The 26,359-nt window shown below is 34.3% G+C and overlaps 7 protein-coding genes across 8 annotated transcripts; 4 read left to right on the forward strand and 3 right to left on the reverse strand.

Moving 5' to 3' along the window:
- Positions 1-424: 424 nt before the first annotated feature.
- LOC135844126 (RCC1-like G exchanging factor-like protein) lies at positions 425-4,301 on the reverse strand. Its single transcript, XM_065362245.1, has 8 exons — positions 4,096-4,301; positions 3,853-4,010; positions 3,679-3,781; positions 3,315-3,609; positions 3,067-3,239; positions 2,819-2,980; positions 2,480-2,739; positions 425-2,395 (listed from the first exon to the last, which is right to left on the reverse strand). Exons 1-8 carry the CDS (start codon positions 4,208-4,210, stop codon positions 2,318-2,320), a joined length of 1,344 nt encoding a protein of 447 aa, XP_065218317.1. The 5' UTR covers positions 4,211-4,301; the 3' UTR covers positions 425-2,317.
- A 244-nt stretch (positions 4,302-4,545) lies between these two features.
- LOC135844131 (zinc finger protein 706-like) lies at positions 4,546-5,649 on the forward strand. 2 transcript variants are annotated; one of them, XM_065362251.1, is made up of 3 exons: positions 4,546-4,676; positions 4,941-5,108; positions 5,192-5,649. In XM_065362251.1, exons 2-3 carry the CDS (start codon positions 4,965-4,967, stop codon positions 5,285-5,287), a joined length of 240 nt encoding a protein of 79 aa, XP_065218323.1. In that variant the 5' UTR covers positions 4,546-4,676; positions 4,941-4,964; the 3' UTR covers positions 5,288-5,649. The 2 variants fall into 2 exon arrangements, with proteins under 2 accessions (XP_065218323.1, XP_065218322.1); XM_065362250.1 differs by having other exon boundaries at positions 4,606-5,108.
- Positions 5,650-6,987: 1,338 nt separating this feature from the next.
- Positions 6,988-9,644, reverse strand: Arpc2 (Actin-related protein 2/3 complex, subunit 2). The gene is made up of 7 exons (XM_065362246.1): positions 9,382-9,644; positions 8,988-9,081; positions 8,824-8,923; positions 8,559-8,745; positions 8,253-8,473; positions 7,966-8,167; positions 6,988-7,837 (listed from the first exon to the last, which is right to left on the reverse strand). The coding sequence occupies exons 1-7, from the start codon at positions 9,453-9,455 to the stop codon at positions 7,810-7,812; spliced, it is 906 nt and encodes a 301-aa protein (XP_065218318.1). The 5' UTR covers positions 9,456-9,644; the 3' UTR covers positions 6,988-7,809.
- A 1,451-nt stretch (positions 9,645-11,095) lies between these two features.
- LOC135844128 (zinc finger CCHC domain-containing protein 9-like) lies at positions 11,096-12,278 on the forward strand. The gene is made up of 2 exons (XM_065362247.1): positions 11,096-11,254; positions 11,323-12,278. Exon 2 carries the CDS (start codon positions 11,327-11,329, stop codon positions 12,218-12,220), a length of 894 nt encoding a protein of 297 aa, XP_065218319.1. The 5' UTR covers positions 11,096-11,254; positions 11,323-11,326; the 3' UTR covers positions 12,221-12,278.
- Positions 12,279-12,458: 180 nt separating this feature from the next.
- On the forward strand, positions 12,459-13,646 carry LOC135844129 (uncharacterized). The gene is made up of 4 exons (XM_065362248.1): positions 12,459-12,739; positions 12,827-13,104; positions 13,183-13,313; positions 13,389-13,646. The coding sequence occupies exons 1-4, from the start codon at positions 12,631-12,633 to the stop codon at positions 13,444-13,446; spliced, it is 576 nt and encodes a 191-aa protein (XP_065218320.1). The 5' UTR covers positions 12,459-12,630; the 3' UTR covers positions 13,447-13,646.
- Vps11 (vacuolar protein sorting 11) lies at positions 13,589-18,449 on the reverse strand. Its single transcript, XM_065362242.1, has 20 exons — positions 18,289-18,449; positions 18,115-18,183; positions 17,868-18,041; positions 17,603-17,801; positions 17,370-17,536; positions 17,205-17,294; positions 16,982-17,136; positions 16,674-16,904; positions 16,450-16,603; positions 16,230-16,376; positions 15,972-16,160; positions 15,779-15,901; positions 15,609-15,710; positions 15,313-15,536; positions 15,068-15,240; positions 14,708-15,005; positions 14,551-14,638; positions 14,340-14,472; positions 14,128-14,226; positions 13,589-14,038 (listed from the first exon to the last, which is right to left on the reverse strand). Exons 1-20 carry the CDS (start codon positions 18,301-18,303, stop codon positions 13,785-13,787), a joined length of 3,084 nt encoding a protein of 1,027 aa, XP_065218314.1. The 5' UTR covers positions 18,304-18,449; the 3' UTR covers positions 13,589-13,784.
- Positions 18,450-18,678: 229 nt separating this feature from the next.
- On the forward strand, positions 18,679-23,598 carry LOC135844124 (protein lin-54 homolog). Its single transcript, XM_065362243.1, has 10 exons — positions 18,679-18,940; positions 19,347-20,188; positions 20,263-20,430; positions 20,503-20,778; positions 20,848-21,093; positions 21,173-21,313; positions 21,382-21,575; positions 22,363-22,603; positions 22,682-22,875; positions 22,962-23,598. Exons 1-10 carry the CDS (start codon positions 18,922-18,924, stop codon positions 23,167-23,169), a joined length of 2,529 nt encoding a protein of 842 aa, XP_065218315.1. The 5' UTR covers positions 18,679-18,921; the 3' UTR covers positions 23,170-23,598.
- Positions 23,599-26,359: the final 2,761 nt, after the last annotated feature.

The raw sequence follows: 26,359 nt of genomic DNA on the forward strand, positions 1-26,359 counted from the left end.
ATAATAAAATTGCTCATCAACGTCACTTTTATACATTTCAAAGAAGTTTGCACATTTATAACAGCATAAATTCTGTGCCATCGTCGTGTAAATTCATAAACTTCTTGTTATTGGAAATATTTCAAAATTCCATCAACATTATGAATATGAGGAAATGATTTTTCAAAAAAATATCATTTCATTCGTTTTTAAAACAAGGAGTATTGAATTATGAATAGAATTACTTGGGATATTTCTGTCCCTACCAATCGAGATTACAAAATCGTTCTCAGTTATAAAAATCAAAAAAGAATCAGAATTTCTCATGTGAGGTATTTCCTTCTCGGAATTACTTGCAGATAAACGAGAAACTGAATCGAAATGATTCATCAAGTAGCGTTTTAAATAGATTTTATCAAATTATTTGTAACATTTTGAGCACAAATTAATCTAAAACAACAATTTTTTATTTAAAAAAATAAGTAACATCACAGCAAATATAAAAAAATAGCATCTGACAAGGTAACCTCTTGAGGTGTCAGGTGTCACACTCCGATTTGAATGGGACCACGATTTTTGGATAGAGCATGAGCATAGTCTAAAACCCCCAAAACCAAATTTTCAGCAGCCCAAGTTCATTTTTTGATTTTTGGCGAATTTTTGAAAATTCTAAATTGACTGTTTTTTTGGCGATTTATGCTTTTTTATTAAAAGTACGTACTTGATCAGTAAACATGGTCAGAATAAGTCCCGAAACTAATATTATTTACCCAAATCCAAATTTTACCGTTTCCAGCGATTCTGGAGCCTCCAGCGCGATTTTTCAATTTCTCCAGAATTTTGAATTTGCTCCAGAAGGCGTGAATATGAAGTTGGGCAGCTAAAAATCGAGTTGTATACTACACTCGACCTGTTTAACGAGTTTATTCACATTTGAGGCGATTTTGAGAGTGACACCTCAAAAGTGGCTTTTTGACCAGCTTTTTTCAAAATTAAAAAATCCAAAAAATCAAAAGTTTCCCGTTTGTGTGGAAATTTTTGAAATTCGCGCGAATCACTGTATTTTGTTCGTAACTAACCCCCCAAATCCAAATTTCACAATTTCCAGCCATTCTGGAGCCTCCAGCGCGATTTTTCAATTTCTCCAGAATTTTGAATTTGCTCCAGAAGGCGTGAATATGAAGTTGGGCATCTAAAAATCGAGTTGTATATTACACTAGACCTGTTTAACGAGTTTATCCACATTTGAGCCGATTTTGAGAGTGACACCTCAAGAGTGGTTTTTTGAGGTGTCACCCGCTCGCTCCAAAACGGCTGGAAATGGTATAATTTGCGCTCCGGGGGGTTAGTTCTTGAAGAAATACAGAGATTCGCACAAATTTCAAGAATTTCCTCACAAACGGGAAACTTTTGATTTTTTTGATTTTTCAATTTTGAAAAAAACTGGTCAAAAAATCACTCTTGAGATGTCACTCTCGAAATCGGCTCAAATGTGGATAAACTCGTTAAACAGGTCGAGTGTAATATACAACTCGATTTTTAGCTGCCCAACTTCATATTCACGTCTTCTGGAGCAAATTCAAAATTCTGGAGAAATTGAAAAATCGCGCTGGAGGCTCCAGAATGGCTGGAAATTGTGAAATTTGGATTTGGGGGGTTAGTTTGGGATAAAATACAGCGATTTGCGTGAATTTTGAAAATTTCCACACAAACGGGAAACTTTTGATTTTTTGGATTTTTTAACTTTGAAAAAAGCTGGTCAAAAATCCACTTTTGAAGCGTCACTCTCAAAATCGGCTCAAATGTGGTTAAACTCGTTAAACAGGTCGAGTGTAATATACAACTCAATTTTTAGCTGCCCAACTTCATATTCTCACGCCTTCTGGAGCAAATTCAAAATTCTGGAGAAATTGAAAAATCGCGCGGGAGGCTCCAGAATGGCTGGAAATGGTAAAATTTGGATTTGGGTAATTAATATTAGTTTTGGGACCTATTTTGACCATTTTTACTGATCAAGTTCATACTTTTAAAAAAACATAAATCGCCAAAAACAGTCAATTTTGAATTTTCAAAAATTCGCCAAAAATCGAAAAATGAACTTGGGTAGCTGAAAATTTGGTTTTGGGGGTTTTAGACTATGCTCCTTCCAAAAATCACGGTCCCGTTCAAATCGGAGTGTGACACCTCTTGAGGTTCCCTTGTGAGTAGAATTATTCTTTCTTCAAAAACACGAGCTTCGAACAAAATTTCATTTTGCGTAGTTCTTTTTTCATTTTTCTGCATTATCAACATAACACTGGTTCTAAAATTGTACGCCTTAAAGCATCGAGCTACAATATTAAAGGAACGGTTTACACAGGGCCATTGTATGATCAGCTCCACAGTTGACTTTTAAAACTTTGCCACCGATAGCAACCTGAAAGGAAAAAAAATTAACATATGATTAAAAGTATTTGTTGACGTAGAAATCGTAGTATAAATCAAATTCGGGTTTACTTACTCTAAAGGGAAAATACTGATGGTTCTCGTGACCGATACCCAACTGTCCATACTGATTTTTGCCCCACATGTATAATTCGTTCTTATTATTAATCGCAGCTAAGGTATTGATTCCACAATGAATAGATTCAACGAATACGTCAGAATTGAATTGATTTAGACCAAATAATGTCTCCGGGATCTGTTGAGGAATTATAGACTGTTTCAAATCGGGTCCTTTTCCCAAGATTCCAAATCCCCAAACGAATACTTCTCTTTTTTCTGTAAAAGTTGAAAATAATTACAATAGTTGAAAGTTTCGATAAGGGAGGATAATGTGCTCTACATATAAACTACGTACCAGTTAAAACCAAGCTAAAAGTACTACCAGAAGCGATATCTATAATTTTTCCTAATTTTGATAATTTTTTAATGTGCATAGGAGTCGCTATCTGCTGCGATTCGGTATCATTAGGAATTTGAAAGTATTCTGAATTTCCCCAGCCGAATACGTCGCCTTTATCTAGGAAAAAATTACAAGCACGTCAGTCGTCAGTACCTAATTGAATAAATTCAATTCGAATATACAAACGAGAATAAATAAAATACCATTCAATGCTAAAACAGAGTCAGCGCTGGAGGAAAGTTTCACAATATTTTCTCCTTTGATATCTCCTTCTACTAAAGTAGGAGTATTGGTGCACTTCAAGTTGCCCAGACCAGTTTGACCATCTGAGCCACATCCGCAACTATACACTTCTCCATTTTCGGTTAAAAATAGACTGAAAATGAAACGAAATTCGACGTTAAAATAAATATAAAACATTTTACAAGACAAAAAATGATTGAAAACTTACGTATGATCTTGTCCGCAAACCACATCGACGATAGACAAATTATCCAATTCTTTGATTTTATGCGTGTCTCTGAACATGGAGTAATCTTCGTCTTCGACAACTGGTCGACCACATTGCCCGAAAGCATTATTTCCTAGTGAAAATACTCCTTCTTTATCTGTCAATGCTATCGAGTGAGCTCGTCCAGCGCCTACTTTGATGATATTGGTCGAACGAGGGTTTTTCAAAGGTACTCTGATTGGTTGTATAGAGAATACCATTTTCAAAGGTTGGTCTTTTCTCACGGCATGGTAACCTGAAAGTTATAATATTAGAACTTTAATTCGAAATAAATTTTAGTTCCTTTCCATTCGAATATACCAACCAACTTGACTATCTGTGTTTAATCCGCTACCATATAGTTGTTTCGCTGTATCGCTTTTCACAGCGTATAACGTGAAGCCATATCCGCAAGAAAAATCAATAATCTGAAAACTCATCTTATTAGTATGGTATGGTTAAATCTTATAATATTCGTAAATAGACAAAATTCACTCACACGATGAGAAAAAGCGAAAATTTTTCGAATTGGCCTGTGAGTAAATTTTTGTTTATTCTTCTGCGAACGAATTTTTATTTCTCCTAGAGCTCCAAGCTCGGCCAATCCCCAGACATAGAGGCGTTGTTCCTTGGGATCGGATCGGCTGCTCACAATATCTAATCATACAAAATGTTACATCATACAGTTGAAAAGTAAAACTATGGGAATAAATTAATTTGGCCAAGTATGGTTCATATTTACCTCGAGGATTATCTTCCTTGATTTTTATACTGGCATTTCTCTGGACAGATGAACATATTCCTGGACTGTTTATTCTAATGACACCGTTTCTGGTTAATTTATTAAGAATATTCATGCTTTTAGAACCTTATTTCATGAAAAAAGTAAAAATCCGCACCGGTGTTTGGTACTTTCCTCACACTTTTTCTCAAAAATTCAAAAATTGATAAAAATTTTTCAAAATAAATCGCAGTGCTTCAAAGCCTTTCAAAATAGCTAAAAAGTAAAATGACAACACTGTTTGTCATTTTAATTAGTTTTTTTTCAGTCATCTTTCGTTATTTATTATGTTAGAGTAATTTATTTTATTTAAATACGTCTTTTAAATAATTAAAAATTAACGTTTAATCCGCCAAAAGTGAAATAAAACTGAAAAATTGCGTAAGCGAAAACTCATTGAAAAATTATTCAAGAATTTTTTCGCCGACACGCCTGGCAACATTGAATTTTTTTGAAATCAACTTCACGTTTGTGATATCAATTTCCAAACACTCTGAATGTGTATGTGTGTAAAGTAAGTGCAGCGAGAATTGTGTTTCGAGGTAGATTTTTTGTATTTTACTCAATTTTTATTACATATCTATCAGTATTTCGCATTATATAACACGATCATAATATTCCTAAAAGACTCGCTCAGTATTAAAAGCAGCGTAGGTGTCGTTTCATCGGTTGCTAAGTGTGCCATTCGTACCAGCACTCAACCTCATTAAAACCGTAGAATTATAATCGTATATTGAGTTTTGGTAGCATTTAGAGGTTAGTTTTTGCTAGAAATTTACCTTTTATAGTGGTATTTTGTTACTCAGCTTTTGCCACGTTGGGTAAGCCCGATGGCAAGAGGACACCAGAAACTACAGTCTCAGGCGAAAGCCAACGAGAAAGCTGCTAAAATGAAAAAGCAGCAAGGTCACAATGCTAACGAACAGAAAAAAGCTGCACAAAAAGCACTCGTACACGTTTGTGTTGTTTGTAAGGTACGTATAAAATCAAATCGAATCATATAATATCACAATTTGCAGCTACGTTTACTTATAATTGTTTTGCTATTTCTGTATAGGCGCAGATGCCTGATCCTAAAACGTACAAACAACACTTTGAAAACAAGCATCCGAAAAATGATATGCCTGATGACCTGAAATCTGTAACGGCTTGACGCTGCTTCAATATTGTTGAAACTATTCTTACGGTTTGTTGAATAATAATTTGTTTACTTTTTCATTTATATACCTACGTATTTTTTTTTTTTTTTTGTTAAAAATTAGTATTGTATTTTCCCCTCATTTTTTTTATTTGTATTTCGTGAAATTCGTCATGTAACCGACTATGTTTCAATTTGCTGATGCTTATCCCACATTACCTCATTCGAAATTTGTACGACTCGAACATGTAGTATGTATTAAATTTAAATCATTTCCTAGGTACAAATTTTTTCGTATGTAAACTAATTGAAATATTTTCGCATTGTAATTATCAAAATTTATTGTGTGATACTTTAATTAAATCGAATATGTGTAACGGTGTCTCATTTTCATTCATATTTTGGTGTTGGTTATATATTGAATTACTCGGTTAACATTTCGTACGCTTTGTTCGTGCGGTCATTGACATCGTAATTCAAAAATCCATCCATCTATGTAGTGGCTTTGCACTTTGTACATTCGTGAATGATATGATCGATCAAAATTCTTCTTTTGAATTGTTTGAAGAAATTTAATCGTATTTATTTTTAATTTTGCATGATAACTATACGCTAATTGCTTACACCCTGTTGAAATTCTCAGCATAATTCTTCTTGACTCTTGAGTGAGACGAATTTCAAAAATTAATTCAATGGTTTTGACTGAAAGACATCAAACATCAAACGACTTTTTTTGCTGATACATATACTATTTCCTCTTTTTTGTTGAAAATACGATTGCAATTTGCATAAATGCATTTGAGTTCTGGCAGTACAGGGTGCCCAGAAATATCGTGAACCCCTAAAAAAGTTTTCTGCTAAATATTTCGGTTGATCACACTGAATGATAATAATGATAGCACTTGATTGGTTGTTAGACTAAGGTGATAATAAGTGCACCAATCATACATCTATTTCATGTTACCAACCTATATTTTTAATTAAAAAAATTCTTTGGAGTTCATGATATTTCTGGGCACCCTGTATACATTTTTTCAAACATGCTCAAATTCGAATCATTTAGTTGAAAATTTGAGTTGAAAACTATTATCAAAAATTCATAATAAAAAATATCGCGTATCACGATTTGCTCGCCCCTTTTCAGTAAATAACATTAAAGTAAACTGAAAAATCCACCAGATGTCAGCCACTTTGCATATGGTGATGTGAAAGATGCACAGATCGATGAATATTGATTAAATAACAAAAATTTATCACATTTTTCGATTTTTTTCAACAAATTTCTCATTTCTTGAAAATAAGATTAGTAGCAGTAGGACATATTATAATGTGGTTCGAAGGGAGACAGGTAATGTAAAATGTAATACCTACACAAATTAATTTTTTTTTAGGTTCATTGAACTAGGTAAGTAGGTAAGTATGGATTGATCAATGATGACGCTGAAAAGGCACAAAGTAGGTAAACCAGATACCTACCAACTATGAATGAACCAGGATTGATGTTTAAATTTTTCGATCTAATGGGTAAATATCATATCGAGTGAAGTGATATGATTTTCAAAGTACCAGCAGATAAACGAGAAACTAAATCGAAATGATTCATATCCAGAGAGTCACAAACTGCTACTGCTTTCGATGAAAAATTTCCACGATCAATAAAATTTCAAGGTATAAAACCGAGTCATAAAATTAGTAATACAACGAAATGAAACACGAATTGTTAAAATACTTTATTATAATTTATGTAACTAATGTTTATATTGCCATCCCTGTTCGGAAAAAAAAGAGAAAGAAAATAATAAAATCAACATTGATCATCGCACATACGAAAAAAAAAAATAACAAAGTTAACAAAGCTTTAAGTTATGTGTTTCTAAACACCGATGTAGCAGATCTCTAAATAAAATTAATTACACGTTAACGCGATCACCGTTATATTTCACAGAACCGTGATCGATGACTAATCTCAAAGTAAAAAAAAAAAAATCACGAACGAGTTAAAAAAGAAATGTTTAATAAATGCATTGGCACTTGCTCTAGTTTCTGCCACTCAGCGCGATTCGTTGTTTAGCGACGACTACGACGACGACGTTACATAATTTCAACTAAAGATGGAAATTATTTTTCAACAAACATAAAGGCTCCGATAGAAACACAAATATATAACGATTATACTGCTTCACTGCTTGTGTGAAGATTGTGAAAAATGAAATATAACAATTAAAACAATATCAATTACGTATCAACAATAGCAATAATTAATTGCAACAATTCGCTACATTATTACATTACTAATATGTATAAGGTCTACGTTATTTACATAGATAACTTGGTAATTGTAAGGTTTCATAATAAATTATCTAACAATATGCATGAATATATACATATGAACATTTTTTATTTTCAATATTAATAATAAAAAAAAAAATACAACGAAATATTGGAAGAACCATATCATATAGGTAAAAATTGAACTCGCAGCATTTTATACGGATATTTTTAAGCTCAAAAGTTGTTCAACTTTTGGATGGTGAGTTCTACTCCCGTCTGACGAATGTTCGACCGCTGAAACACAGAGAAAAATAATCTCATTATAGCGGAAGTGAATTTTTATTAACAGGATGTTTTCGAATATGATTCATAATGGAACGTAATGAAATAGTAGAATGGAATGACGAATAGTGAATACTCACGTAATAGTTTTCTTTTCGGTGGTTTTTGCTTCTGGTCGGGCTCTGTTCAAAACTTTCAAAAATTCAGAGGTTTTTGCTCGCATTCTCGAATGAATATATACTTTAGAGCATTTTATATGATAATGCAGATAATTACGAAACGTGTGGATTAAATTTATCGTGTTATCACGAGCTACCCTGTTCGTATGTCTTGGAAACAAAACTGCGAAAAGTAAAACGAATAAATCAATTAAGATAGACGTTAGGGGTGAATGAAAAAAATGAGCCCAAAACAATAAAATACTCACTAAAGGTGATATAACCGATATTTTCACCAACTCTAGCATTAGTATTTAATAATTCAAGAGGCGGATCTCGGTGAGTAAATAACACTTGAGGCGCTGTCTGACTCGCCCTTCGACCTTCTTTAAATTCTTGCATAAATACTTTTCCAATAATGATGTCATCTTCATCTTTGAAAATCGTACTGAACACAACAGTTACCCGATCGGATTTCGCTTCTATGTACCTATCGAATAGATAACAGCGAATTAACAACCGTACCGCCAAAGCTCGACGAGTAATAATTCATCGAGTACTCAGCTACAACTTACATCGTTTCGTCGCTACGATAATTGATAACAGCTCTTTGATGGCCTTCTTCGCCTCGTTCTTGAAAATCGAAATATTTATTAAAAACAGCCGCGAAACAGTTACGCTTGAGCAAACCTATTTTTTTCACTATTTCTTCCCAATTGGATGGAATGTTCTCTAAATCGAGTAGTAAAGAAACACTGTAACCTGAAAAACGAACGCCGGTCAAGTACTCATTTTTTTTTTACATTTTCGAACGTTTCAGCGATTAATGGGTATACGAACCATCTTCAGTATTGGTGATTAAGGAACCATAGATGTCTTTTAATAATTGATCTGTACCGTGTTGTTGCAAATCTTTGAAAAATTTCAGGCAGATGCTCACCTACGGAAAATCATCTCGTAAAATTTGATCGTATTTCGTTAGTAGGGAAATTCAAGCAAATTACCATTAATTTTGATTTATTAGCGTTAGGACTGGAAATATGAAACAGGACGCCATCGAAATCTGCCACTAATACATCGGTGAATTCGAATTTAAGCCTGTAATCAGATAACCAACATTATTACAACGGATTAATTACGAAAGGAATTCGCTGACAAGGTGAACAATCGCAACATTCCGTTCGAACTAACGCACATACAGAGATATCAAGCTGAGAAAGTTAATTATGGAAATTTTTATGTGTTTGTTGTCTTCACAAGCTCTGTGTGTGAGTGATATCACAAGCGATTATTGCGGTCCCTTTTTCGTACAAATGGTCTTTCTGCGATGGTTAGGAATACCCGAATTTGATAGAATATTTTGGTTAATTGTAGCACAAAATACTATACAAAACTTACCCTGCCAATGCATTTTTAAATTTGACAGTTAGAGTATCTTCGACGATTTGATTATTGATCTCTAACAAGATCATTGTGGTGGCTTGTTGACAATTGACTGAACGACAGAATTAACTATTCCATTTGACGGTGATTATTTTAATTAACTAATTATCGAAATTATCCGCCTTAAAACTAAAACTTAAACTCTACAAAAGGAGAATTTGGATGAGTAACACCCGTGCATTGTAGTGGAATACGCCGAAAACACACGTACCACACGTAGCTTTTCCCAAGGACCACAAACACGCAAGGTTGGTTGTTTTTGATCATCTGGTAGGTAAAGAAGTAGGTAAAATAGGCTAGTATGGCTAAGGCGGAGGTTATACTGAAGATGAAAGATGCGGACGAAGCAGGGTTGTAAGGTAATTTATGTCGGTAAATTACGGCGGTATTTTACCGTATTTTACGGTATTTTACCAAAAGTTTATTACCGTATTTTACCGTAAATTACCAAAAAGCATTTTTTTGCCACATTATTTTATTTGAAAGTTGAAAGGATGAATCAACAGCTGAAGATGATTGGCATCAAAATTCACAATTTATTTGCATCAATGCTAATAATAATTGATACATGCTACATATAAACAGGAAAATATCTTGAAAATTACCAAACAATTGCCAGAAAATTATTCACAATTGGTCAAAAATCAGAAAAAATTGCATCAAATCGTGAAAACATGTTGAAATGTCATTAAAATGTACTTCAAAATCATTAAATTTTGGTTATTTCAATCATTTTATTTAAAATAACCAAATAGGTCAATTTTTTATTTTTTGACAATGTTGAATGATTTAAAATTTTAATTTTAATCCATGCATGGTTATTGGTTATACAATTAATTTTTCCCCATTGCCATTGGCATTGGCCATCTTTCATCACTTTTTAGTTTTTACTTTTTAGTAATTTTCAGTAACTTCAATGTTTTTCAATTTCATGTGTTGTTAACTTGTTAATGTAATTTTTAATTTTAACCCTTTTATAGTTTCATATTGTTTTCAAATTTCAAGCAGAAAATTATTGAAATTCAGTGGCGTAGCCAAGGGGGGGGGCGAAGGGGGCCATGGCCCCCCTTGCGAGCAAAAATTTGTAAGAAAACATGCCAAAATGGACGTTTTTTCGTTGTTTGGACCCATTTTTTCTAAAAATTTTCGCTCAAGCAATAATTTTGCTTTCTTTTTCATGAAATCACCACACATCACAATAGATTTTCAGAAAATTACCCCTGATTTCGATTTTTCATGCCTAAAAATCTGGTTTTGCCCCCTCCTTGAGAAAATCCTGGCTACGCCACTGTTGAAATTTCCACCCATTACATAATATACAATAATTTTATATGTTTGAACTTTTGAAGGTTTGAAGTTTGAACTTTGAACACTATAAGTTCATTATATTCAAGTTGGTAAAATACGGTAAAATACCGTATTTTACCGTATTTTACCGCCGTATTTTACCAGCGAATAAATTACGGTAATTTAACAACCCTGGGACGAAGATGAAAAGTAAAATCAAATTTACTTTTCATCGCCGCATCTTTCATCTGATTGGTCAATTTACTATCACTAACCAATCAGGTGCGACTAGACATCTTCATCCGCATCTTACATCGTCAGTATAACCTCCGCCTAATACCTAATAAAGGAATCAGTAAAAAGCCAATAAATAAAAACTCAACAACATGGATTTTTCTTTTCAGTTTTCGTGAGTTTTTCTTCGAAAATTCGACGAATTTTTGAGTAATAAATGTAATAATCCATAAATTTTCGATAATGGTGTCATTTTTAATTTAGGGCAAGTTATTTATTGAAGCTACACACCGGACACACTATTTTCGTAAGTATTCTCAATCTATTTCGTGAAATATTCCTTCGTAATTCTATTCCACGTCTTATCACTTTCAGGAAAATGACTCGTTACACCAATAAACCCAGTGGTCGTCGGATACCGGAGAAAGCTACCCCTTGGAACGAGCTAAAAAACCCAGAACGATCCAATGTCGAAGAACAACCCGTCGCTAAACAACCGAAAGTAGTGAAGAAAATATCTTGGAAATGCGCCACCGAAGAACCTCTCGAGATCAACCGAAAAGCCACTCAGTCTGTGCCGAAAAAAGAAAAGAATAAGGATAATAAGGAATACAAACGTCGTAAACCGCTCACAGATATTCCTTCGATTTACAAAGATGGCACTGAAATCGGTATAGTACGTTTTCGCGGATTTCCCGTCAAGAAGAGTGATTGCGAACGTTTGAAAGCCCTTGAGAAAAAACTCAAAGCTTCCGGTGTGCCTCGTGAAGAAATCGATAAAACGTTGAAAATGGAACGTAGACGTGCCGAAAAAGCTCTCGCCAGAGAACGACGTACGCTATGTTTTCATTGTCGTAACTCGGGCCATATGTTATCCGAATGTCCCGAGCTGCAGAAAAAGGATACCGAAATGATCGAATCCGGTATCTGCTTCAAATGCGGATCTACCGAACATCAACATATGGAATGCCACATTAAAGGAGACGTCTATAAACACGCTACTTGTTTTATTTGTAAACAAGAAGGACATATATCGAAACAGTGTCCCGATAATCCCAGAGGATTATATCCTGAGGGTGGTGGCTGCAGAGTATGTGGCGATGTTACCCATCTAAAGAAGGATTGTCCTAAAATGAGCAAAAGAAAGAAACAGGATTACGAAGTGACCATTAAAACGATGAATAGTCGAGTTTCAGATGCGTTAGATGAAGATTTAGATAGTGGGAAAATACGCTCGCCTCCTAAGAAAAAGAAAAAGGTGATCACTATGTAAATCGATGTGTTTGTGATGTATTGTTTCTTATGGTCAATAAATATTTATTTAGATTGTTTTTCTTTGCGTATTTAACTTTTATTGAGAGTCGAATAAATTCAAAGTGAGAGTGATCGCTGAACTTTGAATTGAACCAGCACTGAATGAAACGTACGAAAAATAATAAATATCTATGGGTGTCGAAATGGTAGCACAAAAATTTGAGAACCCCTGAATCGAACCGGTAGCTTTTTTTGTGGATTTCAGTTTCATTAGTTCGCATATTTTCAAACGAAATCGTGTTATTGTCTGTTATCACTCATAAATATTTTGTTTTTGACATTTGTGGTCTAAAGTCAAAAGTGTGACGGTTTTAGTAACAATTCTTTCATTTTCTGTTGGTTAAATAAGTACTATAGTTGCGTTATGAGATGGTGGATTTGTTACATCTTGCATCGTCGAAGGACAACATCGCATCTTACTTCGAAATTATAACTCAAATTAAATCTGCATTCTGTTCTACTTCGAAAAAGCTAAGCGGTAAGTTCACGATTCATTTGTACATATAAGTAGGTTCTGCAAGGTTTCAAAATACCAATACTAAAAACACAATTGCTAATATTGCAGCTTTGGCTGATCAACTCCATGATGAGCTTTGCATTGAATTTTCAAAAGCCACTCGTCAGCTGACTGATGTTGATATCATCAAGTTCCTATTCTTCAGATACTGCCAGAATGAAGGTGTGCAAATGTTCCTTTCGGATCCACAAGAAGATTTAGTACCGATCAATATGAACAATTGGGTCGATTTAGATCCCGATGATATCGTTTTTCTCATCAAAGAATTAGAGTACGAAGTTGACATTTATAGCAATGAATTCGCACAAGTCATGATTTTTATGATGGTAAGCGACTAAGCGTTCATCTCTCATGTTCATATTGAATAATTAGGTCAATTTCTAAACAAAACGCTTTTTTTGTAGAGTTCTTCGGAGGATGTTGATAGTACGGCCATGATATCTACTATTCCTGTTCCAACTATGGAATTGGAGAGACGTAAAATGGCAATCAAAGCCATTATCGCAGAATTTTCTGGAAAATTTGAAAGAAGAATGTAAGCGTCGTGTTCTAAATTGATTCATTTCTTCTTGGTGTTTGAATTCTAAAGCAATTTGGTGTTTTATTGCAGTATCTGGCGCGGACGTAATAGATCACCATGTCATCGTAGTTTGAGCACCCCTGGTTAATTTAAGCTGCGCTTAAAAGGTACATCTTTACTCAGTATGAAGTATCTCAACAACGAGTTTTTCATTCTCTCGAAACTGTTATCGAATTGTGATATAATAAGTATTCATATTATAAAAAAAATCATTTTTTAAAACAACTGCGTTTGCGTAAAAAAATAATATATTTTTCATTTTTCAATAAAATATTCTATCAATTGTGACTTTTTCTTCGTTATGGAACGAAAATTAATAGGAAAATAATCGGTATAAAAATAATAAATTCATACGAATGACGAATAAATAACAAATTACATAATAAATAATGGATAAATGATGTAAGAATTCTACGAAAGAACGAATCAAGCGAACGGATTCAACCGTTTATCGTATCCATCGTCGTCTTGCTCTTCTTCGTCGCCGAAAAATGGATTCTTTTCTTCGTCATATTCGTCGAAAGGATTCGTACTTGTAGCAGGTTGAGTAGATTTATTCTCCACAGCACCCATCAGACTATCACCAGCGTACATATGGACAGGGGATTCTCTTAGAGGAGAAATATTTGCTTCCAAAGTTGACATTTTTGATTTATCTTCTTTATTAGTCTTGAATTCATCTTTAAATTCGCAAGTAAAAAAATTTATGAAATCAGATAAGACTAATAGAAAAATAAAAAGAAGGTGTAAAATGAAAACAGCTACTAACTTGTATTTTTATTCTCTTCAGCAGTATCTCTGGGAGCTCTTGAAATTGAGGGTTGTTCTGGTTTTGATCTGAGCATAGCTTTGAAAGGTTTTTGAAGCTCTGAAAATCACAAAATTAATAACACGTTGAATGCAATACGTGCAACGACCTCATCCCCCAAAAAATTTGCCTTTTTCCTCCATCAGTAGTAAAATTATATAAAAGGGGCTTACGTCTAGTGAGTTCAGGATCAACAGTAACTTTACTGAAAATATTACGTCCGATATAATCGGCAATCAACGAAAAAGGATCCTCTGCTCTCTCCAGTTGACTATGGAATGTTTCGTGCAAATCTCTACCTTGTTCCTGAAACATTCAACGATAAATTTGAATAGGTGTTCAGATAATTGATTGTAGTGGCCTTGTGGTATTTTCTAAACGTACTTGAGACTTGATAACTCCGAGAATTTTCTGATTATTTGGTAAACACACAATGCATTCGTTTTCTCTATCCATATAAGTTTGATAACAACTGCAAAAAAAAAACATTCACGAATAAATTGAATGATTTCAGCATCCTATCCTTAAAAATTTCACGTACTGTTGATGGAACGAATGTTGACAAAGAAAATGCACAGATGGTAACTCCAGACGACTCTTGCACATACTACAAAAAGCTCCTTGAAACAAAATCGAACTATTCTTGATCTTTTCAATATGCTCTCTCATATTTTGAGTCTCCACTTGGTACTTTTTGATGAGTGAGTCTTCTTCATCGATGACTTTGGACTCAGTTTTCAACACACTGAGGAAATAATTCTTAACGTCTCCGACGCTCAAGCTCTTAGATTTCGATACAATTTCGACTACTTGTAATGGTGCGAGTAAATGTTCTTTTTCTACAACGAAATCTCCGTTTTAAAATGGATTATTTGACACAACGAGTTAATTCACGACTTACCTATCACAGCGAGAATTTCACAAAGTATATCAGAAGGGAAAAATGAGTCGTTGGAGGCGGATCTCAACGCGGTAACCCATAACGATGGTTCTTGGTAGCCGAACCGTCGACAACAGCTGAGCACATCTTGGTAATTTCCGCTATTCAATTGATATCGAAGGATTTCTTTATACCTGCGGAGCAAAAATTAGAAACTGAATCCAAACTACGTGATTGATTTTGAAAATTTTCAAATTTCAACTTACTGTTTGTTTTCTTCTAATAAAAATAAAAGCCCTGCTTTGAAGTTACGTATCGTACACAACAACAGAGCTTGATTTTTATCGTAATTTATCTCAGGAGACTGCAACGTAGCCATGATTTTTTGTTCGTTGAGTAATTTCTCTGAGATATCCGTTGAACTGAACCATAAATGGAGATAGTGCTCGATCAGAGTGTTATACACCGAACTACTCCATTTGGAAGAAAACTAATACAACAATAAAAGTAATTATTAGCATATTTTTCAAATTAACTTCTAAATACGCTATCCAAGACGTACCTGCGTGAGATATTCTAAAAATTCAACCATTTTATCAGAATGGTTTAGAAATAAATGAATAAAATCTTGCGGATTTGCTTGATGAGCAGTCTCTTGGTCATCCTATAATAAAATACACGAATTAGGTGGCAATAATTTTTATAGATAGGTCAAGATTCTATTTACTATACCTGATCAAGCAATAGAGTATCTGAAGGATAATAACAAGTGCATAATTTCTTCAGAAATAACGTAAAATCTGAAGGGATATGTTGAATCAACGTGTCGCCGAATTTCATAATCATTTCATAAGCCTAGAAAAAATAGAACAGTATTAAAACATCAAGAAAGACTCGTGTTCATTCTCACCAATTTGGCTATTACCTCAATGAATTCCAATTTGGCGATATACTGCAAAGCAGCAGAATAATTACGTTGATCTTCTAGCAGTATTTTAATGTACCATAAATGCAAACCGTGCTTTTCTGCCAAAATCAGAGCATCCTCGCTAGATGACTTTCGACATACAGAGATCGCTATATTGATATCAAAATCGATATCTCTATCTTTGGTCTGAAAACAGACAATAAAGAATTATTTCATCGGAAACGTTTCGAATAATTTCTGCGAGCAAATGCTTACAAGAATGAACTCCTTTAATTTATGGATATCGTTCAATTTGGTATAACAATTCAACAACAAAGTGGTATGATCTCCGGTAGCAAGTCCTTGCTTATGTAAAGCTGATAAATATCTGATCAAGTTATCGATATGCTGAGAATCCAGAAACTGCGAACAGAATTTTCTATCAATGGACCGAAATGTCTCGATGATCATAGGATAAAAAATTAATCAAACGTACTTTACGTATAACGTAAGATGGTTCAAGTTTACCAATGGTCTTGATATATTGATCCATGGCTCCGTTATGATCTCCTTTCGAATACAAGTGATCGCCATATTGACGAAATATCTCAGTTAGACTATCAGTGTCGTATTGCTGATTTTTAGCGATTCTGCAACACATGAAAGAGTATTAAAAAGAGTCCACTATGAGAATAAAATCAGCCGAACGTGAATTATTACCGAATGGAAACATCGTAAAGGTTCTTCTTAAACAACAAAGCTAATTTTGATTGTAGATCTTTTTCTTGAAAATGGTGCAAATTATGATCTTTGGTAAGAATATAAAATGATCCCCATTCCGAAAACACAGCCACTATTTCTTTCAGAATCGAAGAGAACACGATGAATTTGTTTTGAATATCTAGAACGGTAATGGCGTATCGACCTTTCTCTGAGATTCCATTTTCGTTGCTGCGATAAAACAGATTTTACGAATGAAAAACAATAATTACAATGGAAAAACTCATTTATAAACAGAATAAGTATACCTGTTGGTAGAAGAAACGGTAACTGGGGATTGATTAGCATCTGTATTATCCTGAGCAACGATAATTAAATAATTTCGAAACCACTGTAAGCATACTTTGATACCATCTACGGCATAACAAGGCCCTCTACCGTCCACCGAATAACAGTATATTGCCTAAAATGAAAATATCGATTAATTTTTTTTTTAAAACAAACTCAAAGTCTCAAAGATCACACATTTACATCATTTCGAGCCACCATAAAAGGGCAATCTATGGTAGAATCAGCTAAAACTGAACATTTCAACGAACATCCACAATTATCCAGTAGCACCTGTAAAAATCAACCAATTAGTCATAATTATAGGCAAGAGAATAAAATATAAAACACAGCTAGTGATATTTTTACCTCTTCCTCTCGATCCTTAATCGTAATATTGTACTGAAGAACCGATTCTTCGGTGGAGACGAATAGATGAGAGTATTTACCAACACTTTTGAAAGCTAATCCGGTAATACGATCGTTTCCATTTCTGATCAATCTCTGCTTTACAGCTCTGTCTCTTATCAAGTTACCTAGAAATCAAATACGAGAATAAGTTTCGAACAAATACGAATCAATCACCAAAGTTGATCCGTTACCTCGAAATAAAATAATAGCGCCATTCGTGAATCCGACAGCCATAACGTGAGCCGAATCCGAAACACATAATGCAGAAGCTTTGACTTGCTTGCTAATCGAAGAACCTCTAAGATTCTTCAAACATACCGGATTTCCTTGACGATCTTGTTTTTCTAAATCCCATACCTTTATTAAAGGTTCATTTCCTTCTTCATCTTCCTAAAATACAATAAGCATTCGTCTCAAGAAACCTATACACATGAGTACATTCACTCTGAAACTTACCCCTATGGTAACTAAAATAGGCACAGATTTCGGTTGAGCAGCCAGATAAACACCGATCAAATACCCTTGGAATGTTGTCACTTGGAAACTACGATTCACCAGATGAATTACCCCTTCGCTATCGCAAATTGTCAGCGTACCGTGTCCTGCGCTAATAGCGGTGATGCTGGTGTTCTGAAAAACGCGCAGAATGAATAAGGTTGTTCTGACGGTAACGAAATTGAACGAAAAATAGGGCGTAACTTACTCCGAGAACTCGTTCGATGTTTCCATTGTCGACTTTCCTCTTCAGGTCGAAGAAGTTGAAACGTCTCCACTGCATAACAAACGAATTTTAGTTGAAAATTGTACAAGGAAGATTCATTTCGAGTTAGACATGGATGAAATTATCACAGGAGAAGTGAAATTAATTCGTACTTACTTCGAGAAACGACATTGCCTACTGATCAAGTGAACTGTCGTAGGGGAAACGAAGTACTTGTTTTTTAAATCATTCGAAAAACTGATTTAAAAATTTCTTTCGAGTTCACCAACTCAATTTTTTTGACAAAAATTTGATCATTCAAAAAATTTACTGATAAGAAATCCGCCAAGTCGTCGTTTTGATCGATCATCGCCTCGTTAGTACCGAATAAGGTACACAGAGCGCGTACCTAATGATATTCGAACACCTGATTGGTTGATTCAGAAAATTACGTCTTCTCATTGGATGAAATCATTACCTACCTAAAATACGGTAACCTACCAACACGCTGGAAAAGTCGATAATCGAAATAAAACATCGCAAAAAATACACGCATGGATTCTGCTGCAAATACGAAAACACTAAAAAGGCGCTAACGCTGTGTTTCTGTGTTTTATTTTTGATAGACAAATTTTTTAATTTTTCAAATCGTCGAAATATATTATAATCATGTTAATATATCAATTATTCGTGTAATATTCCTTGTTTACGATAAATTCGCGTTGTATAAATCGATCATGTGTAGTTGATCTTGGTATCAAGATGATATTGTGAATATCTGCCAGAGACAGTGAACGCAAATTTTGAAAAATGCCAACTCCAAATTCAGGTTTGTATTTAGTTATTTCGATTTAGGTATCTTTAAGTATCGCTCGATTATATTCCTAAAACCCATTTCGAGACTAGTACGTTGCTATAGGGCTTTAGGTATTCCTAGATCTTTCAAAATGTGTAATTAAACCAAATTGGAAAATCATACATAGATAACAGTAGATTATAGCGGGAAACCTTTATATCTTTGAAATCCATTATCACGTAAGCTATTCTAATAGTAATTATTGTCTTATAAAACGCCTAAATTATTATACCTCTTCCTACTTAACTTTTAATGCTAATTTATGCATCGATAATATACCTAGTTCGAATGTAGGTTGTATCCACGTATATTATCAATACTCAAGTACAAATATTTGACCATAACAGTAAATTAATTATTGTTATTTTATTCGTTTTAGATTCAAATAGCAGTATGGAAATTAGTTCTGCACCTTTAAACGTCGATAGTACGGATGGACTATCTGATTTAATTATGATCAATTCCGGCGATCCTAACCTCGATACATTTTCCGCTTTACCAATCGAATTCGAAACTTCGGATAGTTCGATAGGAACTATAGAATCGGTAGAAGAAACAATCAACATCGAATCAAATATACCAATGTTGACTGATATAGCCGAAGAAACCATTTACGAAACTGAATTCTTCGACGAAAACGTCAGATCGGAAAGTGACAACTGTGATACAAGTTCCAAAACCCAACAAATAGATATCGGTGATATACCCATCGAAGTGATCAGAAGTGACGATAGTATCGAAGAGATTACCGACTTAACCCAATTGAACGATTTTAGTAAATGTAGCGGAACGTCCGATGAATCAGATTCAAAGAATACGTTCATGCTGCGAAATGAAGAATCCATCTGTGATGATAGCAGTAGTGTGAACGAAGAACATATTTATGTTACTTTGTCTTCGGATAATACCACCATCGAAACGACCAATACCATCACTTTGGCTGATACGAAAGATACTTCCAAAAGTACCTACGTTATGGAAAATGTAACCCTTCATAATAATTCTACCGTCGCTGATTCTACGTCCGATACGGTGGAAGTTGTAGTGGGAAACTCTAAACCCAACAATACGTCTATATTCAATATTAGTCCAGTTGTTAGAAAAGTTCCCACATTGGCACCGTTATCTGTTCAGAATACTTCGAAACTTGTGCCAATCAATATCGCTCCGAATTCGCTGAAAAGGCCTGCAGCTATTTCTATCGGGCAACCTTCGCCAAATGTAATTACATACTACAGGTTTATCTACTGTATTCGTGTTAGGATTGACTGAAACGAATCTGTTTTACTTTTCAGCTTCTTACCAAAGTATTGGTGAGCCAAAACTCACGATCGCTGTGCTTGATTCAAAATACCTGCGCGAATCAAAGTCCAGTCAAGTCAATTACATTTGCTCAAGCTCAACAAATGGGTTTAATAGCTGCTGGTGGTAAACTTCACCCTATTAGACCATCAATAACCAAGGTCAGTATACTTGGAATATCGTATCATTCATTTTTGTAACTTGTAATCTACGTTACGAACTTCCTTCTTTAGCCACAGGTCAAACCAAAAGTGGTCGTTAGCAGTGTATCAACAGTCCCTCCAGCTCTTAAGAAAATTCAACCAGTTATAACGAAACCTTCAACGCCTACAAAGATATTACCAGCTCCTCTAGTCTCAACAAATTCTACTACTGCCAGTCAGCCTCAAAAAATCTTCATACGACAGGTTCCTTCGCAATTAATACCTAAGCAACAGACAGGTCAGATGATAACCATATCAAATCTGCAAACTCCCGTCATCTCAAATCACGTCTCACCAAAGAAGCAGGTAAATCATCGTCAGCATCTTCCTTTGAAATTGAATTCGAATCATTTTGTAATTATTCAATTTGTCTAGGTGCAATATATTAAACTGGTGAACAACATAGGCAGCACGAATATGCCAACGGTGACCACAGCTAAGACTAAAATACCTCCATTGGTGCCTACGATGACTAAAATAGATAAAGATACGCCTATTATAGTCGCCTCGTCTAATTTCACGACGGCCAGTTTAAATGTTAAAAATGCCACTACTGTTCAAACCTCCAGTACCAGCGGAACTTCCGGTATTACAGTTGTACCCATGTTAACTACAAATGTTGTAAGTCCAAGTCAATTTTTCTTCTCGTTTTCATCGACTCGGATCTCTCAAACTGTAATATTTTTCATCAATTTCACAGAAAACAACTCCTGGACAAAGGTTACTGTTACCGGCTGTCTCTAAATCTAAGGATACTCCTACGCAATCTCTATTGACTGAGTCGAAACAGCAGAAACCTGCTGGAAATATAGTTGTACTTCCCGATGACGTGCTGGAAAAAGTAATTATCATTATCGGATCTTTCCTGTCAACGAAATTCGTGTTTAATTCAAGTCCTCGTATTTTCAGATTAAAGGAGAATTGCTACAAACTCCTATCAAACCTAAAGACGAGATCAAGGTCGAACCTGGAAAAACAGACGTTCAAGAACCTGTACCAGATCTAAGATCTATCACCAAATCTCCTACGAAGCCTCTGGAAACTGGCAATGGGCTGAGATCGAGGAAACCCTGCAACTGTACGAGATCTCAGTGCCTTAAATTGTGAGTAATGTTGAGATTCGTGGAAAGGTCGTTTTTTTCTCTTTTTGCAGAAGCAGGCGTAATTCTGGGTTGCTTTTTTGTGGGGTTTCAAAATTGTAGATTGAAAATATCCTATTTCTGTTCCCAAAAATTTCATATTTTCAGTACAAAATCAGCTGGAGAAAAAAAAACTCGAAAATAACTACTTCATTGATGGATTTTGTTGAATACCCTTCTTTTTTCGGAAAAAATCAGCAAAATGCCAATGTTTAAACGTTACAAGACCATGCGAAGACACTCAGACGAATTTTAGGATACCCTTCCCCTCCCCTCTCCCACCTCTACAAATTTTTATTGAAATTGGAGAGAGGAGAATGTATCTTCGAATGATATTTTAAAATGAATAATGATGGTCAAGTTCACCCCTCCCCCTCCCTCTACGTTTGTTTTTTTTCATTTTTTTTGAATAAATTAGATTTTTTTCTCAAAAATTCGTCGTAAGGTCAAAAACAACAATACTACGTCGGCCAAAAAAAAAAGCGGGATGAATCATAGCTGTTTTTAGTCTATTGACGTGTTAACGCGCGCACGACCGACCGACCGAAACCGTTCAAAAACCGGTTCGTCAAAGGTACAACGGGTACAACGTACTCGTGTTAACTTCCGTTTCCTCCCGAAAGCGAACGAATTTCGTATTCGCGCGCCCTAACATGTTCCTAGCACGTGTTTCCGCCTTATAGAAGTTCACGCTCATCGAATAGGGAAGATTTCAAATCTCTCTGAACCAGTTTTTTTTGCTTGATTTCAGATATTGCGAATGTTTCGCCAACGGAGAATTCTGTAATAATTGCAACTGCGTTAGTTGCCATAATAATATAAGTCACGAAGAGAATAGGCAGCATGCAATACGTTCGTGTTTAGATCGGAATCCTCAAGCGTTTAGGCCAAAGATAGGTAAAGGATTGGTGGGTTTGAGTGATCGTCGCCATACCAAAGGATGCCACTGCAAAAGATCTGGCTGTTTGAAAAATTACTGCGAATGTTACGAGGTAAGGAAATACATACTCGACTCGCGAATGGTGGTAATTTTTTTGCACTATTTCATCTATGTATGATTTATTTTACAGGCTCAAATACCTTGTTCGGAAAACTGCAAATGTATAGGATGTAAAAATGTCGACGACATGTTGTTCGCTACCTCGTTTACGAATAGTTTCGAAAAATCTGACTCCCAAGTGGAATTCCAGAACTTGACGAAAAATAAATTAACAGCCGAGATCAACGATGCGGTTGGCCAGAGTGGTAATAGCGCCAATCCGAGGTAAATCATCACTCGAGTCAAAACTTCACGATGAAAAAATTGGAATTATCATTTTCTAAATACACGTTTGTCGTTTATGGTTCCAGGCATGCTTTCAGCTTCGTTAAAGATCAAGTCGTTGAAGCCACTTGCCAATGTTTACTCGCTCAAGCCGAAGAGGTCAAAAGACGAAACATAAATGTCGAAGATGGAAAAAAATACATCATCGAAGAATTCGGACGGTGCCTTATACAAATAATCGACTGCGCTAAAAAATCCTGCGATAATGTTTCCGACAGATACGTCAGTAGCTGAAATTATACGATGGCTGATTTCGCTATCGATCGCGTAGTACAATTTTTCTTATTATTCATTTTCCCAAGGTTAATAATTTTAAGCATCATTACGTTTTCGGTTTCTTCATGTACCTGACAGGACCGAGTGTAGTGAATTTTGTATATATCTTGATATTGAACTTTTTTCCTCTCTTTTTTTTGGTGACTGTATTTAATATGTATGACATATTTGCATTTTTTTTGCGGTGTGAATATTTGTAATATTATCGTGTGCAAAAGTAAAAAAATGGGCGTACCATTCGAGTTTAAATTTTGACCATGGTTTTTTCACTTCCGTTCTCCCATTTTAGGGCGGTATGGTGGAATATTTATTTATTCTTTTATTATCGTTAAATTTATTATGTAGAGTATTGGACATATGTATATAAAATAAATTATTTTACTAGTTCGGGTTGTTTTTTTGTCAACTCGAAGGAAGGTTAGAACGAGTACATGTTTTTTTTTCGAAAAAGCGATTGAAAAATTAAAAAATACACGTATGTATTTATTCAGAAAAATTGAGACCATTCTGGAGCCTCCAGTGCGATTTTAGATTTCTCCAGAATTTTAAAATTTTCACAACTTCTTGGAAAATTTCAAGTCTTGTACTCAACCCACTGCCCAAAAAATGCAACTTGGGTAACCAAAAAATCATTCGGTTTTTAATTTTAAAAAGTTGGATTATTTTGCAACATTTTGGTTGAAAAGCGAGGATTTTCAACGTTTTTTTTGGCAACAAATTGAAAATTATCGCAGTTTTTGGCAAAAAAGACTTAATTTTCAGAAGAAAGCGAGACTTTGAGAATTTCAGCAAAAGAAAGAGCTTTCTGGCAAAAAAACAAGTATTTTCAGCCTTCTGAACATTTTTTCAAAAAAAATTAGTCTTGTTGGAATTTTTTGCACAAAAACAAAAATTTTTAGCCATTTTGTTGAAACGCAAGAACTTCTGTCATTTTTTGGCTAAAACAAAAAGCAAGACTGACAATTTTTAAAAAGCAAGATTTTTTGACTATTTTGCAAATTTTGTCAAAAAAGCGAGTTTTGAATATTTAAAAAAAAAAAACTCAAAAATGACTTCTTGGATTTTTTTTGCAAAAAAATGTTTCAAAAAAAATTGGTCTTTCTGAAATTTTTTGCACAAAACGAAAATGTTTAGCCATTTTGTTAAAACGCGAGAATTTTTGTCATATCCTGACAAAAACAAAAGGCAAGACTGACACCAAGATTTTTTGACTATTTTGCAAACATTGTCAAAAAAGCGAGTTTTGAAAATTTTTTAGAAAAAATTCAAAAATGACTTCTTGAATTTTATTTGCAAAAAATTTTTCAAAACAAGTTGGTCTTTTCGGAATTTTTTGCACAAGAACAATTTTTAGCCATTTTCTTAAACGCGAAAATTTTTGTCATTTTTTGGCAAAAACAAAAAGAGAAGACTGACAATTTTTAAAAAGCAGAATTTTTTGACTATTTTGCAAATTTTGTCAAAAAAACGAGTTTTGAATATTTTTTAGAAAAAACTCAAAAATGACGTCTTGGATTTTTTTTTGCAAAAAAAGAAAAATTTTTACAGTAATTTTAATTTTTGAAGAAGAGAGAATTTTTGATATTGTTTTGCAAAAAACAAGTCTTTGACAATTTTAGCATAAAGCAGGTTTTTGTAACATGGCAAAAAAATACACTTCTTTGCAATTTTTGTTAAAAAACTGAGACTTGAATAATTTTTGGGTAAAAAGTTACTTCGTGGGATTTTTTTAACAAAAAAAAAAAAACAATTTTAGCCACTTTGTTAAAAATTGAAATTTTTTTGTCAATTTCTGAATAAGCGAGAATTTTGGGTACCTAATTTTTGGCAAAAAGTTTTTACTTTTTTACATGGTAATTATCGGTTAAAAAAATAATATTTCTCCGCAACTTTTGTCGGAAAGCTTGAATATTTGTAACTTTTTGCCATGGTATAAAAACGAGACTTTTGGGTAGATAAATTGAAAGAAATTAATTTTTTTAGCAATTTTGTTACACTTACAAGGCTAGAATTTTTGGTAAAAAATAAGACTTTGGCAATTTTAGCTGAAGAAAAACTGTTTCTTTTTCATAACTTTTGCCAAAAAAATGATACCTTTTCATAACTTTTGTCGAAAAAATGATATTTTTTCATAATTTTTGTAGAAAAATTGAGACTGTTCTTAAATTTTTGAAGAAAAAGGGGAGTTTTTTTTGGCAAGTTCAGTAAGAAAAGCAAGAAAAGCAATACTTTTGGGTCATTCTTTTTTGGAGGGAGAGAGAAGGGAGGGATTCAAGATTTTTTGGAACTTTCTGCTAATTTTTTGAAGAAAAAGGGGAGTTTTTTTTTGGCAATTTCAGTAAGAAAAGCAAGAAAAACAATACTTTTGGGTCATTTTTTTTGGAGGGAGAGAGAAGGGAAGGATTCGAGATTTTTGGAACTTTTTGCCAGAAAGCGACAATTCTCAACAATTTTTTTTTTTAGCAAGAAACAAATCTTTTTGTCAATTTTGACAAAATGCCCAATTTTTGGCTATTTTTGACAGAAAGCAATACGTTTACAATTTCTGAAAAAGGGTGAGCTTTTTAACCGTAACGTTGAAAAGGCAGCGTAAGCAGCAGAGAAAAATTGAAACCAATTTTGGAAAATTAGCAAAAAAGTGGGAAATTTTTTGTTTTTGATTTTTTTTACCCCTCTGGAAATCGGTTGAGATATGAATAGACTTCCTAAATAGGTCGAAAGTCAGCTACAATTTCATTTTTAGCAGGCCAAATTGATTTCTACTCTTTCTGGAGAAATTTTACAAACCTGGAAAAATCAAAAATCGCGCTGGAGGCTCCAAAATGACTGGAAATGATGAAATTCAGTACAGAGGGGGAGGGGGGGTTGATATTAATTTCAAAAGAAATCTCCTACTTTTCACTGAAAAAAATCGCCCAAAATGGTCAATTTTTAATTTTCAAAAATTCATCAAAATTCGAAAAATCGATTTGGACAGACTGAAATTTTGGTTGTGGGTATTTCAGGTTATGCTCTTTGGGAAAATTGCGGACCCCTTCAAATCGGAGGCGGAAAACCTCATAAGCAGATGTGAAAAAAAGACATCGAATCGATAACAAAACCAAATCTGCAACTCAAAACTCGATTAAGTAAATCACCATCCACCGAA

Source organism: Planococcus citri, chromosome 4 (genome assembly GCF_950023065.1).
Source record: "Planococcus citri chromosome 4, ihPlaCitr1.1, whole genome shotgun sequence".
In the NCBI taxonomy this organism is placed as follows: Eukaryota; Metazoa; Arthropoda; class Insecta; order Hemiptera; family Pseudococcidae; genus Planococcus; species Planococcus citri.

Coding starts and splice junctions, on each gene's coding strand:
- LOC135844129 (XM_065362248.1), top strand. CDS start 12,631: ATGGTGGATTTGTTACATCTTGCATCGTCGAAGGACAACATCGCATCT. Junction 12,740..12,826: donor TACTTCGAAAAAGCTAAGCG/GTAAGTTCACGA, acceptor CTAATATTGCAG/CTTTGGCTGATCAACTCCAT. Junction 13,314..13,388: donor GGAAAATTTGAAAGAAGAAT/GTAAGCGTCGTG, acceptor GTTTTATTGCAG/TATCTGGCGCGGACGTAATA.
- LOC135844126 (XM_065362245.1), bottom strand. CDS start 4,210: ATGAATATTCTTAATAAATTAACCAGAAACGGTGTCATTAGAATAAAC. Junction 4,011..4,095: donor CAAGGAAGATAATCCTCGAG/GTAAATATGAAC, acceptor TTGTATGATTAG/ATATTGTGAGCAGCCGATCC. Junction 2,396..2,479: donor ATCAGTATTTTCCCTTTAGA/GTAAGTAAACCC, acceptor TTTTCCTTTCAG/GTTGCTATCGGTGGCAAAGT.
- Vps11 (XM_065362242.1), bottom strand. Junction 16,377..16,449: donor CATCTTACGTTATACGTAAA/GTACGTTTGATT, acceptor TTCTGTTCGCAG/TTTCTGGATTCTCAGCATAT. Junction 14,039..14,127: donor TGAAGAGAATAAAAATACAA/GTTAGTAGCTGT, acceptor GCGAATTTAAAG/ATGAATTCAAGACTAATAAA.
- LOC135844131 (XM_065362251.1), top strand. CDS start 4,965: ATGGCAAGAGGACACCAGAAACTACAGTCTCAGGCGAAAGCCAACGAG. Junction 5,109..5,191: donor ACGTTTGTGTTGTTTGTAAG/GTACGTATAAAA, acceptor ATTTCTGTATAG/GCGCAGATGCCTGATCCTAA.
- LOC135844124 (XM_065362243.1), top strand. Junction 20,431..20,502: donor TTAGACCATCAATAACCAAG/GTCAGTATACTT, acceptor TTCCTTCTTTAG/CCACAGGTCAAACCAAAAGT. Junction 20,779..20,847: donor ACGTCTCACCAAAGAAGCAG/GTAAATCATCGT, acceptor CAATTTGTCTAG/GTGCAATATATTAAACTGGT.
- Arpc2 (XM_065362246.1), bottom strand. CDS start 9,455: ATGATCTTGTTAGAGATCAATAATCAAATCGTCGAAGATACTCTAACT. Junction 9,082..9,381: donor TTTAAAAATGCATTGGCAGG/GTAAGTTTTGTA, acceptor ATCTGATTACAG/GCTTAAATTCGAATTCACCG. Junction 8,924..8,987: donor CTAATAAATCAAAATTAATG/GTAATTTGCTTG, acceptor GATTTTCCGTAG/GTGAGCATCTGCCTGAAATT.
- LOC135844128 (XM_065362247.1), top strand. CDS start 11,327: ATGACTCGTTACACCAATAAACCCAGTGGTCGTCGGATACCGGAGAAA.